General features: G+C 41.4%; 2 protein-coding genes across 2 annotated transcripts; one reads left to right on the top strand and one right to left on the bottom strand.

Moving 5' to 3' along the window:
- The first annotated feature begins 2743 nt into the window (after positions 1–2743).
- Positions 2744–7545, top strand: prl (prolactin). The gene is made up of 5 exons (XM_068336572.1): positions 2744–2945; positions 3474–3586; positions 3911–4018; positions 4820–5002; positions 5099–7545. The coding sequence occupies exons 1-5, from the start codon at positions 2903–2905 to the stop codon at positions 5288–5290; spliced, it is 639 nt and encodes a 212-aa protein (XP_068192673.1). The 5' UTR covers positions 2744–2902; the 3' UTR covers positions 5291–7545.
- Positions 7546–11970: 4425 nt separating this feature from the next.
- nags (N-acetylglutamate synthase) lies at positions 11971–15563 on the bottom strand. Its single transcript, XM_068337897.1, has 8 exons — positions 15106–15563; positions 14053–14327; positions 13697–13910; positions 13371–13551; positions 13184–13223; positions 12664–12795; positions 12341–12523; positions 11971–12198 (listed from the first exon to the last, which is right to left on the bottom strand). Exons 1-8 carry the CDS (start codon positions 15460–15462, stop codon positions 12045–12047), a joined length of 1536 nt encoding a protein of 511 aa, XP_068193998.1. The 5' UTR covers positions 15463–15563; the 3' UTR covers positions 11971–12044.
- Positions 15564–16453: the final 890 nt, after the last annotated feature.

The following is a 16453-nucleotide window of genomic DNA, read 5'->3' as shown; positions in this document are numbered from 1 at the left end:
GTAAGAGATTCTATGAGCGAAGAAGATCTTTAGATGGGTTGTGTAGTCGTGTGTGTGTGTGTGTGTGTGTGTGTGTGTGTGTGTGTGTGTGTGTGTGTGTGTGTGTGTGTGTGTGTGTGTGTGTGTGTGTGTGTGCTTCAGGATCAATATGGCTGCTACATTCTGCTCCACAGCAGCAAGGCTGACATCTCAGCCTATAAAGGAGTGAAATACGGCTCATGCTTTGTGTGTGTGTGTGTGTGTGTGTGTGTGTGTGTGTGTGTGTGTGTGTGTGTGTGTGTGTGTGTGTGTGTGTGTGTGTGTGTGTGTGTGTGTGTGTGTGTGTGTGTGTCTGCTCCCCGACATAGATCCTGAGGTTTCCATGTCCGTTTCTTTGCAGTTTAATTTGAGTTATTATCCGTCTACAATGTCTCACACACATGCAAAGAGAGAAGACCCTCAGGCCTCACGCTGACTTTGCATGTAACAGGATATTCAAACACACAGAACACACACCGACACACCCTCCTCTTTTTTGGTTTGGAAGCTGTAGCTTTGGCAAAATGAACCTGTTTTTCCGACAATGTGGATAGTTGTAACAACTGGGAATTTGATCTTAGAAGTGTGTGTTTGCGTGTGTGTGTGTGTGTGCGTGTGTGTGTGTGTGTGTGCGTGTGTGTGTGTGCGTGCGTGTGTGTGTGTGTGTGTGTGCTACACAGGCGACTCATGTTGACTGGATGTTGTCATGATGAATCAGCTAAATTTAAAAAAACAAATTGTGTTGTTGGCTTTTCACTAACTTTGTCAGAAGGTTTGACCCCTTAGGGCTGTTAGTGACATTATAGTGGAGGAGAATTTAATGAAATCAATGAGTAAATAAACCTGAAATCAACAAAGACAAAAGCTAGAAATGTAAAAGATGAAACCCTTTTTTTTTTCTTCTTGAAAACCAAAAGTACTATCTACCTAAAATACTGGTGTAAAACATGTAATTACTGCTTTATAACCAGTGCAGGCTCTGCTGCAGAGCAGTAAATGTTGTTTTGTTCACGTCATACATCATAAAATCACAATAGCAGATCAGCCCCCATCCCTGCATTCCCAAATGTGTCCGCCAGATGTCCTCAGTGAGCTCCTGCCTCGAGTTGTTGACCAACATCTGCAGTGAATATTTATCCTGCTGAAATACAGTATATACATATGCATCAAAACCCTTTGGGTCATTTTGGAATGAAACTATAAAATACACTTTTGTTCTATTCCTGTTGAAATCGTCTCATATTTACTGACAGCTGAAGATCAGACAACAACAAACAATATAAACAGAACCTCAGGATTCGGAAACACCTGGATTTTACTACACAACAGATGTTTATTAGAAGCAAATCACACTGAATTCTTTAGATGGTCTAAAGACTTTTACCAATTATTACCCGAAAATCTTCTTTTCCTGCCTTCGGCAGCCTCTAAATGACTCAACCCTTTAAAAACAAGCATCTAAAGGTCTTCATGGAGATCCTGTAACTGTCCCGTTGATTAAAAAAAAGAAGAAGAATCCGTGGATGTTAATAAATGTGTCACCGAATATCTTTATGAAGATATTATAACATACAATAAACACTAAAATAAATGTTAAAAGTCATAACTTTTTATCACTTGGTACACAGTGAAAGTCACTCGTATCTAAATGTGAAGAAAATTAAGAGCATAAGCATCCAGGGCTTTAATTGTCAGTTTTAGTTTTAAGAATTCATAAATATTCATAAAAATATATTTTTTAATAATATAAGATGGAGATGTAACCATCCATCCATCCATCCATCCATCCATCCATCCATCTATCCAAGAGAACCCACGCAAAACAAACTCCAACATAAATATTAAAATACAGGACATTTAGTCGTCCATTGAAAACAGTGATTCTCACCTCTTTGTAATCTTCTTTGTTTTGATCTGTTCTTATTTTATTAATGCATTTTAATGTGTAACTAAATCCTATGTTTACCTTTTTGAATTAGAAACTTCACAGCCCTTGATTGCAACAAAACTCTGCTAATCAGAGTAAATTATGAGCACTTTAATTTCCACAGACTGTACCATCAGTATGTGCAGACACATGTCTCCACTTTTGCTCTGGAGGGTTTTTGGCTCTTTTTAATGAGAATTCTGGCAGCACGGTCCAGCGGTCGTTCGCTCTCTCGCTTCAGAGCAGGACTGTTCTGGGTTCGAATCCTGATCTGAAGCCGTTCTTCAAAGCTTTTCATCAGTGGCTCCGACTTCCTCCCATGTTGCAGCAGCGGTGACTTAAAACTGCACAAATATTGGATAATGATTTAAAATCAGCAGAAATAAATATTGATCTCAACTAAGAATATCTGGATCCACTTATTTAGTTATTTTGTTCAACCTCCTGAAATATTACATCTCAATAATAATACATCTCAATGTTTGTGCATGTTTTTTAGATCATATCTAATTCATTTCATCGAAAGCTCAGCAGATTTGATTGATTGATTGTCATGTCAATAATTTAACCGTGAAATGACATAATGAATATGTTACAGCACCATGACAAAACTCTGTGAGAACATGCGTGTTTTTATTCATCCGTCTAATTAAGATCACACAGGAACTTTTTCCACACCCTTCCCCCAACACACCCACCCACAAACACTCACTCACACACACACACACACACACGCACACACATGTTGCATCCATTCAAATCTCCTTGACCATGTTTCTCATTATAAACTGGACTAAACAAGTTCCAAATGAACAGCACACACTCAGACTCAGCTGCTGCATAAGCAAATCATTGAAGCAGAGGAAGTATAAAACAGAGGCATTATGGACAAACAGAAATAAACATCGACGAGGTAACGAAGCAGAGGTAAACAAATACGCAAACAAAGGACCACAGATGGCTCAGAGGAAAGTCAGTGGAAGCAAACTCTTCATGACAGGTGAGAAAAGATGATTTACTCTCAGTCATCCATCAAAGTATCTGCAAATGTGGAATTAGTTTGATAACTTTTTCTGAAAATCTATGTAAAATAACAAGAAATGTGTAGATTTGCCTTGCAGGAAATGTCAAAATCCAAGATTTTAAAGATGTTAAAGTTGGAACTCTGTGATGCTTTTATCAAACTGATCCATCACAGGGTGATTAGTAGCAGCCATCAATCACCAGGTCTTTCACACTGGTCTTCATCGCTGATGGTGTAATTTTGGTAGAAGTTCATATTTTGATGGAGTAACGGGAAATAGCAGCAGAAACGGACTTGTTTTAGAAATGATGATGATTGAAAAATACTGTAAAATATGCCATTTTTTATTGGTCTTTAGTTTTAAATGCATGGATTCCTTAATAGAAATATTTTTACATTGCATTGCGACTGACATATAGACAAGACTTATCTGTTATCATCCAACTTAGACATGATGTACTTTAAATAAAGATCTCCTGTGGTGCGTCCATCTCTGTCCTCCAGTGCTGTGGATGGTGGTGGGGAGCGGCGCCGTCCCCATCAACGACCTGCTGGACCGCGCCTCTCAGCGCTCTGACGCTCTGCACTCCATCAGCACAACGCTGGCCCGCGACCTGGTCAGCACCTGTGTGTGTGTGTCCGTGTGCTTACACTCTCTGAAGGGGGTCCCAAACATGCACCCCTCTGGTCAGCAGGGCTTTTGGACTTGTCATTACCTTTGGTGTGAAATGCATGCGCTGCTTGGATCTCACTCTGCTTGTATGCATGCCATCAGCAGAGAAAGAAAATTAAAGTAAAAAAAAAAATTGCTGTTAATTTTCTGGGAAATAAGATCACCTCCACCCTTGCATGACTTATAACATTCACTATCTCTGCCCTACAAGTAGCCTAATTCTTGAGTTTATCATTCATTTAATACGAGCCATCCTTTCCCTTTCTAGGACTCTAGTTTCTCTCCTATAGGCCGAATGCTGATGCCTCGCCCTTCCATGTGCCACACCGCCTCTCTCCAGACTCCAATTGACAAGGAGCAAGCTCTTCAAGTATCAGTGAGTGTCGGTGTTTTGATTTTTCTCCTTTGCTCTCGTTCTTTTAGAGGCAGCAGCAGGTCATACAGCAAACAGACAGCCTTCAAAACGTGTTCACTTCATCACTTCTCTCTTACTGACACAGACACATCCACAAGGCAAAGATGGGGTACCACAGGATGTCAACTAGCATCCTAACTGATACGTTAATTTAACAGACAAATCATTTGTGTTTGCAGTGTTGAATTATTGTGGCATCGCATGAGTCCAAAACAATATGTAATAATTTTGGAGAGACGACACAAGGTTAAATTTAGTTTAGAAAAAACTAACAAAAAATCTACATCTATTTTTTATAATTTTTTTCATAAATACAAATGAGGATATTTCATACAGAACTGAATTTAAAAATGTTAACGTGGTATTTAAAAGTAAGTACAAAATTAAAGTCAGTTTTACCAAAAAAGCCCCAAAGTGAACATCAACCAAAGAGCAAGAGGCAGAAGCCACTCTTTATTTAATTTAAAAAAAAAAAAAACCATAAAGAAACACATGAAATGAACTTGGCCTTTACTGGGTAGATGTAGCAAAAATGAGATCACAAGGGGAAAGACGTTTAAATTTCACAGTGGCTGTGGTTTACTGCCCTCTGCTGGACATGAGGCGGAATTGAAGAATCTTGGGAGGACGTGGTTCACCATCTGTACAGACAGCAATATTTAACGACAGCTGAATATATTTTCCAGCATGCTTTACATTTATATCGCCTTCACTCTCATTTCATCCTTACATAACTGATTATGTGTCTGACTCCTCCTGCAGGAGTCAGACCTGTTGTCCTTGACTCGCTCCCTTCTCCAAGCCTGGCTGGACCCCCTGATGTCCATGTCGTCCTCTGCCAAGGCCCTTCCTCACCCAGCTCACAACAGCATCTCCAACAAGATCCATGAGCTGCAGGAGCACTCGAGGCGCCTGGGAGATGGCCTGGATGTTCTCTCCGGAAAGGTGAACCCATTGTGTTTTCGTAGACATTTTAGTTGTTAATACAACAGCTTTCCTTTTCACAACTGCTCAATAAAAATGCCTCCTGTTTATCCTCAGTTGGGTCCAGCTGCCCAGGCCATCTCCTTCCTGCCTTACAAAGGAGGCAACGACATCGGTCACGACAAGTTTACCAGATTGGCCAACTTACATTTCCTGTTGTCCTGCTTCCGTCGGGACTCTCACAAGATCGACAGCTTCCTCAAAGTCCTACGCTGCCGGGCGGCAAGAATGCAACCTGATATGTGTTAAACTGTGAGGAACATGCTTGTATTGTTTGAGCTATAGATTGATGTATGATAGAAATCTGCTATGAGCTAATACTCAACTTGCAAAGTAGCTGGCGTTATGAGCTTTCACCACGAGAAGATTGAGAAGGGGTTACATGGCACACAGGATAGATTGTTTTGTTTGATGCAGAAACTAAATTTGATAGAATTCTCAATGAGTCAAAGTCAAGATGAAACATTTGAAGGATTCTCTAGAAATGGGCCATTTTTAACAGCATTCTGATTGATGTAAAAAAAAAAAAAATCCCATGTTCAGAAACATTAACATGAGTTTGGTTCTAACTCAAAGAGGAAACTTGTTAACATGCCTCAAAAAGCAGCAACAGGATAAACAACAATAACAACATACTAATAATATTAAGTTCAGTCATTCACTCGACAAAATTTTGTGATGGTTCATATTTTCCCTTCAACATTCGCTCAATTAAACTCAATCCATTGGGTGACCACGATCTATCCTGCTGACCTGACATGATGAACTGATACTATTATGCTATTTTTGTTAGCTCCACTCCTTTTGTCTTTGTCTTCAAGTTATTTTTTAATAAGGAAAGCAATGAAAAGATCTCGTCAGGGGCTAGCAAGGTGTCCCATGAAACCCGTCCATTAGCCTCTGCTCAAAGCATCCTTCACACTGGTATCAAGCTTACGTAGAAACCTGTCTGATTCTTGTCTGACGACAAGCTGCTGCATTTTGCACTTTAGCTTTAATTACACTTTCTTGCATTAAGCATGTCTGTTAAATCATATAATATATGCACATCCATAAAAATGTTCTCCTGTACATTTCAGTTGTTCTTGTCAGTCTTTGCCAACCAAGACTTTTCAAGATAACAGGCAAAAAACATTTTTTCAAGGGTTTGTTGTTCAAGACACTGGATAAGACTGCCCTGTGATTCCAACCTGTACATCATCATTAAGATGATTTTCTATCTATAAAGGGATACCTTCTGTGACAATGATGACTAAAAGAAAATTAGACATTAGACAAAATTAGAAGACAGTCTTGACCTCAATTAATGGAGGTTATCGTTGGAATTACATCTCTCTCTCTCTCTCTCTCTCTCTCTCTTTCTTTCTTTCAAACAAACAAATAGGTTAAAATATCTGGGAAACCTTGTATTATGAAAAAGAACTGGGAAAACATTTATAGAAAGTGGAAGAAAGGCTAAAGAAACGGATTTTTATCAGAATTGTCTTCTAGACGTCGAGTTTTCATTATAAACAACTTGGTTGCCTCAATGTTGTGGCACCGACCATCCTGCGTTGAACCCCCACCAATGTTGCTAAAATGAACCCAAACGGTGATGTTGGCTTTTTTGGGGGGACTGCCATCATTGGGTCCCTCTGAACGTCCTCTTTCTGCCCAAGGAGGAAGGAGGGCAGGGACTCGTCCATCTGACCGGCAGAAGTGCTGCGTTCCGGGTGCAATTCATTCAGAGGTTCCTGACTGGCCCTGAGGACCTGGTGTGGCGGCTCAGGACGAGTCCCAGACCCCAGTCTGGGACTCGTTCGCTTGATGTTCTTAATGGACCTGAAAAACGAAAGACTTCCATGTTTTATCAGAGTGTTTTTGAAATCTGAGGACTTTTGTCCAAGAAGAGACCACGGGATTTTAAATCACTCTATTGGTTTTTAAGGGGAACCTGTTATCAAAGGAGGACTTTTCAATGTACCAACTTTTGCAGGAACATCAGTGGAGTCCAAACCCATCACGGCTAAAATCTCCACGTTTGGACGTGTGGTGGAGATCTGCGGACCCACCCTGGAAGACGCTGCTGCTCTGTCCTCGGCTGTGGGTGTGACCTCAGTGAGGCTCATCGGAAGACTGTTGAATAGCTGGAAGAGCCGACTCACCCCACAGCAACTGACTTTGATAAACTCTTATTGTAGAGGCCTACCAAACTTGATTCATACTGACCCTTTCCCCGTACAGAGTTTGTCTCTTTGCTCTAACAAGTCTGTGTCAGACCCGATCAGCGTCAGTGACCTGTATAAATTGATGGTAAAGGTTCTAAACAATGATAAACTCAAACATAGGGTCGACACACCATGGAGGGTTCACCTTGGTCTGGCGGCGAAGGTACTCAATCTCTCTCTCTGTATGTATGTGTAAACTCGTTATCATTATATCATTATAAATGTAGAACTCATGATATTTCCTCATACATGCAAAAATCAGTATAAAGGTTACCGTGTCTGAGTAAATAAAGATGGAACAGAGCAAAAATGGGAAAGATTTCATTGTTGCTTTGTTTGATTTTATCATTTCAAATGAATAATGATATTTATTGCCCCCAAGAAACTCCAGTGAACAATAAAACGACTGAACGTTATCTGTGTCAACGTTGAGGTGTATTAAGTGAAGCAGATCCAAGTTGCAGAGATTTTAAAAAATATTAAAGCAGAATTTATTTTGAATTTTATATGTGTTTAGACTGTAAAGCTTTATTTAATTTTCCCTGAATGTATCGGCAGAAAGTAATTTCACCTGGATAAACCTGCGACAGCGGTATGAGCTCTGCCGTTTAATGGCAGCTGAGGCAGATGGTGGTTATTATGGGCTGTATCTGAGTAATACATTGGTCAATGTAAAGTTGCTGATGATGTCAGGAATCATTTCAAAAGTGACATCCTGATGTTTCTGTATCTCACATTATCCTTATTATTTACCACGGAACACAAACACCTCTCACATAAATGAATAACAGATTATTTGTTTTACTCTTTTTATGGTGTACGTGTTGATATATATACACCACCAGATGTCACTGTGCGGTGGTTTCAAAGACCAGAGACACTAGTTCATTCCCCAGCACGATGAGTTGAACCCTGTGGAAGCTTCATGAAGCTTCAGCTGCCCAACCCCAGTTTGGGGTGTTTCCTTTTCTGATCATGACTCTCCTCCTCTTTTCATCAGCTGACTATTTGAGCTAGCCTCCAGCCTTTCCCGGTGCCAGAAGATTCTTTTTGTTTCCTGCATGTCTGTCTTGAGTTAATCTCCAGTTTCCAGCGCTTCTAGATTTTTTTTGTAGTTAATCTGCTTGTGCTCTTTCGATTACTTTCTCCAGGTACAAGAACGCACCTGGATTTCCTCTGTTACTTTATTTCCCCTTTTTATTCAAAATGTGACATTTGTGACTTTGATAAATGCAAAAATACTTAATAGAAGTAGATAATGCTTTGCGGACAGCAAATAAAACATGGGAAGTTGTCCTTATAGGTGACTGATTGACGGAGAAGCTGTCAGTGTCACAGACCCATCAGCAACAACCTGGACAGGAGAACTGCTCAGAATGAGCTGCCAATTATAATAAAGATATTTCACTTTTATCTGCAGTATATACTGTATACTCCCCAGCATTCTTGTTTTTATTGTAGATTACTCAGCACTGATTCTTCCTGATCCCTGGACTTTGCCTGATTCTGGGATTTGTCAATTCCCTGTCCCTTATCAGATTTGTTTGTTTATTTGGACTACTTTCCATTACTTTCGCATTACATACAAATTTTGATTCTTCTCTCCCGTCATGCTTTTGGCTTCCATCTCAGGAATGTCTCTGACGGTGATGTTTTCAGGTGATGTTTTGAGAATGACACAAATGCTACATTTTCACAACGTCTGCTGCTTCAATTTGAAGCATTTCATCACTTTCAAAAGCTTTTATTGAGAATTACACAGAATTCATGCAATAACTCAATATTTGCAGTGTTGACAGTTATTTTTCACAACCTCTGCAATTCTCACCGACATGCTGTTAATCAACTTCTGGACCAAACCCTGACTGATGGCGGTCCATTCTTGCATAAACAATGCTTGGAGGTTGTCAGAATTTGTGGTTTGATTGTCCACCCGCCTCTTGAGGATTGACCACAAGTTCTCGATGGGCTTAAGATCTGGGGAGTTTCCTGGCAAAGGGCCCAAAATCTTAATGTTTTGTTCCCCAAGCCATTTTGTTATGACTTTTGCTTTATGGGAAGGTGCTCCATCATGCTGGAAAAGGCATTCTTCATCACCAAACTTCCAGATGACCCCAAACAATCAGAAAGGGGATTCATCAGAGAAAATGACTTTACCCCAGTCTTCAGCAGTCCAGTCCCTGTACCTTCTGCTGAGTATCAGTCTGTCCCTGATGTGTTTTACTGGAGAGAAGTGGCTTCTTTACTGCCCTCCTTGACGACAGGCCTTCCCTTAATAGTCTTCGCCTCACTGAGCATGCAGATGGCCTCACACCTTCCTGCTGCCATTCCTGAGCAAGTTCTGCACTGGTGGCGGCCCGATCCCGCAGCTGAAACACCTTCAGGAGGACGGTCCTGGCGCTTGCTTGTGTGTCATTGAAATTATGTTAGCTGGTCGTTTTGTGGTAGAGATGAAATGCATTGGAAATGTGTTTTGGGTGATAAAGTTAATTTTCAAGGCAAAGACAGACTTTGGAATCAATTGCAGTTGAGCTGATCACTCTCTCGTAACATACTGGATTATACGCAAATTGCCATTATAAACACTGAGAGAGCAGACTTTGTGAAGATGTAATATTTGTGTCATTCATGACTGTACAAGAATCAGAATCGCATCAACGTTGTGCTGAGATGGACATTTAACAGAAGAGCTGTTGGTTCATGTTGTGTTTGACTGAATGATCTTCACAGACTGAACACACAGATGACTCTGTTCTCCTCTCCTTTCTGTTTCAGTCCATCCTTCCCTTCGATGTGTGCAAACACAACATAAGGTTGAAGTAAAAACTAATAAAAACATTGAAATACAGTAAAAGCTTACTAAAATGTGGAAGCATAAAACAGAAAAAAAAATTTTTTTTAAAAAACTGACTTAAATTTTGTGACAAAAATATTGCTGAATTATCTTGAATATAAAAACAAAACACTAAAAACATCTTAATATAAAACAGACCGATGGATACAAACATAAGACATGAACTCTAAATAAAAACGGACTATTTAATGTTGTAACACATTCATAATATGAGCTCTTGAAGGCGTATCTCCTCTTCACATTTGTGAAGAAACAGCTTTATGTAGATTTTACAGGGAACCAGTGCGGAGAGGCCAGTAAAGGAGCGATTTGACCCCTGATACTGGTTTGGTTCATAAAACATGTAGCAGCATTCTGGATCAGATGGAGAGTAAAGTTTTGAGACAGGATTCCTCGATGGGTCAGAACTGTAATGATTGTGTTCAGATAATAACACTAACACACACAATAGGTGCAAGAAATAGGAACTGAAGAGCTGCGTGCAGTTAACCAAAGAATTTCTAAGAAATAGTGAGTGACCTGGATCAATGAGAACAAAAGTTAAAAATATATTTGCGCTCAGCGACCCCAATAAGTCCTCCTGTATGTGATCTTATCTAAATGATCAGACCTGTGGCCTGACACCAGACACGTGAACCCTGTTATCTTTTACAGGTGATGCAGCAGGTTCACCTGAGGATTCGTCTCCCCTCAGGAGGTGTGTTAAGCCATCGGTTTCATTCGTCATATCAGAAATTATTGGTTCGGCTACACGATTAACATTGTCGTCTCAGCGTTAAGATGAGTAAGTGGAGCGCGACAGTTTTGTTTTTTAACAACTGAAAATCTAAAAGGAGAAAGTTCAAATTCTATCTATGATTTGCTGTTTCCTTAAAATGTAGAATCCTACATTTGCAGCTTGATGGTGTTTTTCATTCGTCCTGCATTCTAGTTTGATGCCCCCAGCTTTCAAACTCGTTAAAAATGTACAACCGTAACGTTTTGCTTTGATTTGTAGAACCGAGGAGGCTCAAAATGTCAGATCTGGATTCTGTAACCACGGAGACGGACCTCTTTTGTAATCAGTTGTATTTTTGCTTTTCTTTGTTTATCTGTTTTACAGCGAAGCTTCAGTGGAGTGGCTCCACTCTATTTGACTGAAGTGTGTGTAGGTGTGTGTGTAGCGTCCCGTTCCCCCAGCATCTCGACTGGAACCTATCGAGCTCTGTTGCATCTTCAAAAATACAACTTGCCTAATAACTGTGCATATGCGCCGTACACGTACAGGTAATCCCCAAGATGTAAACGCACTTTAAAAAATTATAAACTAGGTGTTATCTATAATTGTATAGTTTTGTAAATGTAAAAGCATTTACAAACATCATTTTAATGCTTTTTTCAAACTGACCCTGGCTTCTTGTGGACGTTCTATCAGCTTCACACCGATCTCTAACTGGAGTGACGGTCATTTGTGTTGGTGGTTGGTTTTAAAACTCCCTCCTAAATTGTCTTTACACTTCAACTGCATTTTCATACTTGCCGCTAGCATTTTAGAATGAATTTTTCATCAAAGTTTAACCTGGCTGCCATCACTGATTTTAATGTAATTTAAATTTAATGTAATTTAATCTAAATTAATTTATACAAATTTAGTAATTAAATTTAAATTAATGTAATTTAATTTAAATTAATTTATACAAATTTAATAATTCAATTTAATGTAATTTAAATTAATGTAATTTAATTTGGGGAAAAAAACCCCATAAACAGTTTAGTTATCACTTGTTAAAGGGTGTATAAATTTTTTGAGACACCGTGTTGAGCTCTAAATGAGCTCTACATAGAGTAAGAATACGCCAAGAGTAGATATGTAAAATTTGCAAAGGAGCTACAGTTTTCAAGATTTATAATTCAGAAAAAAAATTATGGCCAGAAAATGAACTTTTCAAAGAAAGACATCCTGTCACAGGGAGGCGGGGAGATGGGAAGCGTGGAAAGAGTCGGGGAGGTTCTTGGCGTGCTCCACCAGCTCAAAAGCATCTCTGAGGTCCGTCAGGCCGAACCAGAAGATGGTCCACACCCCGTTCAGGATGCTCCCATCACAATGTTTAAAGTACCTAGATAGACGGAGACGGTGTGTAAACAAGATCACACGTGCAACCTCACCACTAGATTATGTCAGGTCTGTCGTTTTTAATGCCCACCATTAAAAATGAGTTGGTTTTGTTTTTTATATCCCTTAATATGTGTGTGTCTCACCAGGGGTTGATCTTGTTGGTGGCTCTGGACCTCCAGAACAGTTTCCCCAGGTCCTGGCTGATGTACTCCCACAGGACTTGACTCGTGCCCTGACCCTGCTTACTGGTGCTCACTACAAACTTGTCGAGGTACGGTGTGCCGCCGTTCACCTGCTCCATGGTGATGATGGCCGCTGCGCTATAGCTAGAGGTGGAGCGATAGAAAACGCTGGTTTTAGATCCGTACAAACACAGACGGGCCTCTGTTTAGTAAAGAGGATCGTGTAAAAAAGTCAAAGCGATCTGGATCGTCGGGTTGTTTGTTCTCTGATCAGCTTCACGTACCCTTCAGTTAGGTAGATGGAGTGCAGTCGCCCTCGCAGGGACGTGATGTATTCTCCTCTCAGAGTTTTATCAAACGACTTATTGATGAGAGAAAGTAGCCGTTCTACGTCAATACCATCCAGAGAGCTGAACCTACACACACACACACACACCAATAAATGAATGTAGTCATAAGTAAAAAAGATTCAAATCAGATTGTTGTCTTTCAAGCAACCAACAACAAACATATTCAGTTCTTTTAAGGAGGTGATGGAGCGGCCTAGTGCTCCCTTCTGATCCATTTCACTGTTATTTTCTGCAGATGATTAAAATTTTATTCTGGCTAATGGTTTCTACAACATAGAGCTCCAACGATTACAAAGATACTTCCGCTTTGCTACCAGAGAGAAGTACTGTTCTGTTCTGTTGGTGCAAAATTCTAGGCAGTGGTATAGAAGCCTGAACCCTAAATATTATTTAAATATGATAATGAATGTAGGATTACAGGAATAATCACGTGTTTGAGTGTATGTGTTGTTACCGGTGAATGGGCTCTGCGTTTTTAAAGATTGTCCCAGACCCTGAAGCAGAAGTACAAGCAGTATGAGACTCAGGTAAAGTTAAGTAGCTTTTAAAATGAATTCCTCACTCACAAGCACACAAAGTCTCCAGGTGGACCTACAGGATGTCACCTCAAAGGACACGACTTTACCCTATCAGAGTCTCACCTTTGTGGCTGAATAGTTCAGTGAGCAGAGTGTCGGCTGAGGTGATCACAGCGGTCGACTCCTTTGGGAGCTGGTTGAGCAGTCGGGCTATGGTGGCCACTCGGCGCCGCTCTACCGGACTAAGCCAGGCGGCCGTAGACAGTCTGGGCAAGTCGTGGGGTAACAACACCGTCTCCTGTACCTGTACAAATGTGTCACGGTCAAAAAAAGCACAAAAAAAAAAAAAAGACGATCTTCATTTAAACACACCACGTATGCACACATTTCCTCTAACTCTCCTGAGATTAAGAGCATATTTGGAATCCTTCAGACACACGATGTCCCACCTTGTGTTGCTGATTGCGGAGGCCCCCCGAGTTGTTGAGGAACATGACTTTGTGGGGTTGCAAGACTTGGGAAATGGCTGCGGTCACCTCTATCGGGTCTAACATGACTGAACAGCCGTACTCATCCCTGCCCACCGGACACACCAATGGAATGGTCCCACAGTCTAGACTCCACTGGAGGAGGCTGTTGTCCACCGCAATGGAAGGTTGGGCACTGCAAGGGAGAGGAGGAGGAGGTTGTAGAGGTCAAAAAGTCAGAAAACGTTATGGTTTTGAGCCACGACAAAGCATTACGAGCCAAATCTCCATGCAGGAAAGAAAAAGATCTTCGCTGCAGACTCAACAGCCGTTGGTACCTGCTTCCACGTGGAGCCTCTTGCAGGAGGAGGAAGGACTCGGCAGAGAAGAGCGGTAGGACGGCGGCGGAGTGCTGCTGCAGAGCCTCGGTCAGGCGTTGGCTTCGCTGCACCGGCCCCCGGGTGTAGCTCAACCTGGCCCCCGGCTCATTGGAGTCTCTGTCCTCAGACCAGCCCATCACCACCACAGGCTTCATGTCCATCCGCTGCAGGAAGGACAGGCCAAAGGCCAGACCCTGGACCGTGTCTCTGCTGTCAAACACCGAACTGTCCACCTTATAACGCAGAGGCAACACTATCACAAAGTATGGAGTAGACAGGTGAGCAGCTTGGAATGTGAGTTTCAGGAACTCCTCTATAACAGTGCCCCCCCTCCCCCCCGTGTCGTAGACCGGGTTGAGGTCAATCAGAAAGAATCCAGAAGTTACATCATTCCTGTTTTATTTATTATCAAATTCTGAACAAAGTTTTGTTTAAGAAAGTTTCGGGATTCTCTGCTCCACATCTGTCACCACTGACACGTGTCACGATGCTCGACTACTTTCTGTTTTCTATTTTCATAAATGTCTTTTAATTTTTTTATCAGAGCACTCAGCAGACCAGTTTTCCATTGATTCATTCTTCACAAAAGCATAAGCAAACAAACCACACTGAACGATAACGACTATATTTTCTTTAGATTGTTTATTATTTTCCAACCATTCATTGTTTTTCAATGTGAATTTCTTTTTGCGTTAATCTCTTTTGGATTTTGTGTGAATTATTTTGTAATGTGTGGTTTTTTTTGTGAATTACTGTAATGTGCTTTTAAAAATGAAATGGAGAAAAAAAAAGTGACACCCAGTCACTTTTTTTTTTCCTCTCGCGCGATCTGTCAACACTATTGATCCTATCGATCCATCAACTTGATCGATCCGATGGATAAAAACTGGACCAAAGGAAAATCATTTGGCTGAACTTTATTCTTTTTTTTTTTTTTTTAAAGTACTTTAAAATCAGCGTCACTGTTTCATCATGCCATGTGTGTTTTTTTACTCTACATCAAATCCTTACCTCTACTACGGCGAAGGCAGGAGCCTGAGTCTGGGAGGCTCTCTGGAACTGGGTCAGCCAGTACCGAGTCTCCCGGGGGTCTCCGCCGACCTCACCGAGGAAAGCCTTCACGTCGGTGGAGATCAGATTACGGTTTGCCATCGCATAGCGGTCAGAGCACAGATGCTCCTGCTGGGCCAAAGCCCCGGGTTTTCCTGCGGAGCAGGCCCGGTCAGTGCTCACCGAACGGGCCTGCGGGGCGAACATCCTCCGCTGCAGATGACCGGCGCTTCGGCTCAGCGTCACCGGGTTCGACAGGAGCTTCCCGGCCATCACCACGACCCGACAGCCGGGGGAGTTGCTGTGAACTTTAGACATGTCGGCTGATGACGCCTCCGAGGACTGTTCCGGCCGTGGGACGCCCTCCCGACGGCAGCAGCAGCAGCAGCATCAGCTGTCAGTGACAGCCGACACCGGTACACGGCTCACGTGGAGGGAGCGCAGCGCCCCCTTCCGGAGCCTGGAGGCGCTGCAGGTGGAGGCGACGCTATTCAACCCGTAGAATGAGTTCAATGTCATGCAGGAATAGAGATGAGGCGTTCGACCAGCTGCGTTATCGATCCTCTTAAGACTGTAATAAAATGAGGTTTGAGTGCTTGGATGAGTTGTTATAGAACACTGAACTCATCTATTCTATAATGTCTGAATTTTAATAGTAATAATGAACCTAAACTGTCATTTGCGCTACATAAGATTATTATTATATTACTATCATTATATATTTAAATCAGTATCAATTACGCAGTGACAAAAACATACCACAAACAGTAAAATCATTTCAATTAGTCATGAAAGGCTCTCTGATAGAAGGAAAGAAAAAGGGATTTTGAAAGAGATGAGCGACTCGGCTGACCCTTCTGTCCCCTGTCATCTTCATCCGGGGCCCCTGGAGCAGATAGAAGGCCCTTGAATCAGGACCACGAATCAGACGGACGGAGGCTGTCACAGCAACCTGATCATGAACATCAACCTTTAGAAATCATTTCTGAGAAGATAAAAACAAGCTTGAACAGGTTTAGTTGTTTATCGGCCTTACAGCAGGTTTCAGACGCATTTGAATGATCCTTAAATTAACCTTTAGATGCACCCAAACTTTAAACTTTTATTAAAACTTTTATTTTACACTTTTATTTTGTTTAAACTTTTTATTTTTACACTTTTATTTTGTTACTGCTGTGTTCCTCTTCATTCAGTCAGTGCTCGTCTTCCCCATTAGGTGCTGCTGCGTCCTCATTCTAAGCCTTCGCTGGTCTGAAAAACCATAATTACACCGAAAGCTGCCAAAGTCATACCAATGGCTGGCTCAGTG

Source organism: Antennarius striatus, chromosome 16 (assembly GCF_040054535.1).
Source record: "Antennarius striatus isolate MH-2024 chromosome 16, ASM4005453v1, whole genome shotgun sequence".
Classification (NCBI taxonomy): domain Eukaryota; kingdom Metazoa; phylum Chordata; class Actinopteri; order Lophiiformes; family Antennariidae; genus Antennarius; species Antennarius striatus.
Note: the sequence above shows the minus strand (reverse complement) of the source record. Positions and strands in the feature narration are given on the sequence as shown.

Coding starts and splice junctions, on each gene's coding strand:
- prl (XM_068336572.1), top strand. CDS start 2,903: ATGGCTCAGAGGAAAGTCAGTGGAAGCAAACTCTTCATGACAG. Junction 2,946..3,473: donor AAGCAAACTCTTCATGACAG/GTGAGAAAAGAT, acceptor TCTGTCCTCCAG/TGCTGTGGATGGTGGTGGGG. Junction 4,019..4,819: donor AGCAAGCTCTTCAAGTATCA/GTGAGTGTCGGT, acceptor CTCCTCCTGCAG/GAGTCAGACCTGTTGTCCTT.
- nags (XM_068337897.1), bottom strand. CDS start 15,462: ATGTCTAAAGTTCACAGCAACTCCCCCGGCTGTCGGGTCGTGGTGATG. Junction 12,524..12,663: donor TCCATCTACCTAACTGAAGG/GTACGTGAAGCT, acceptor CTCCACCTCTAG/CTATAGCGCAGCGGCCATCA. Junction 12,199..12,340: donor ACCAACAAGATCAACCCCTG/GTGAGACACACA, acceptor CCGTCTATCTAG/GTACTTTAAACATTGTGATG.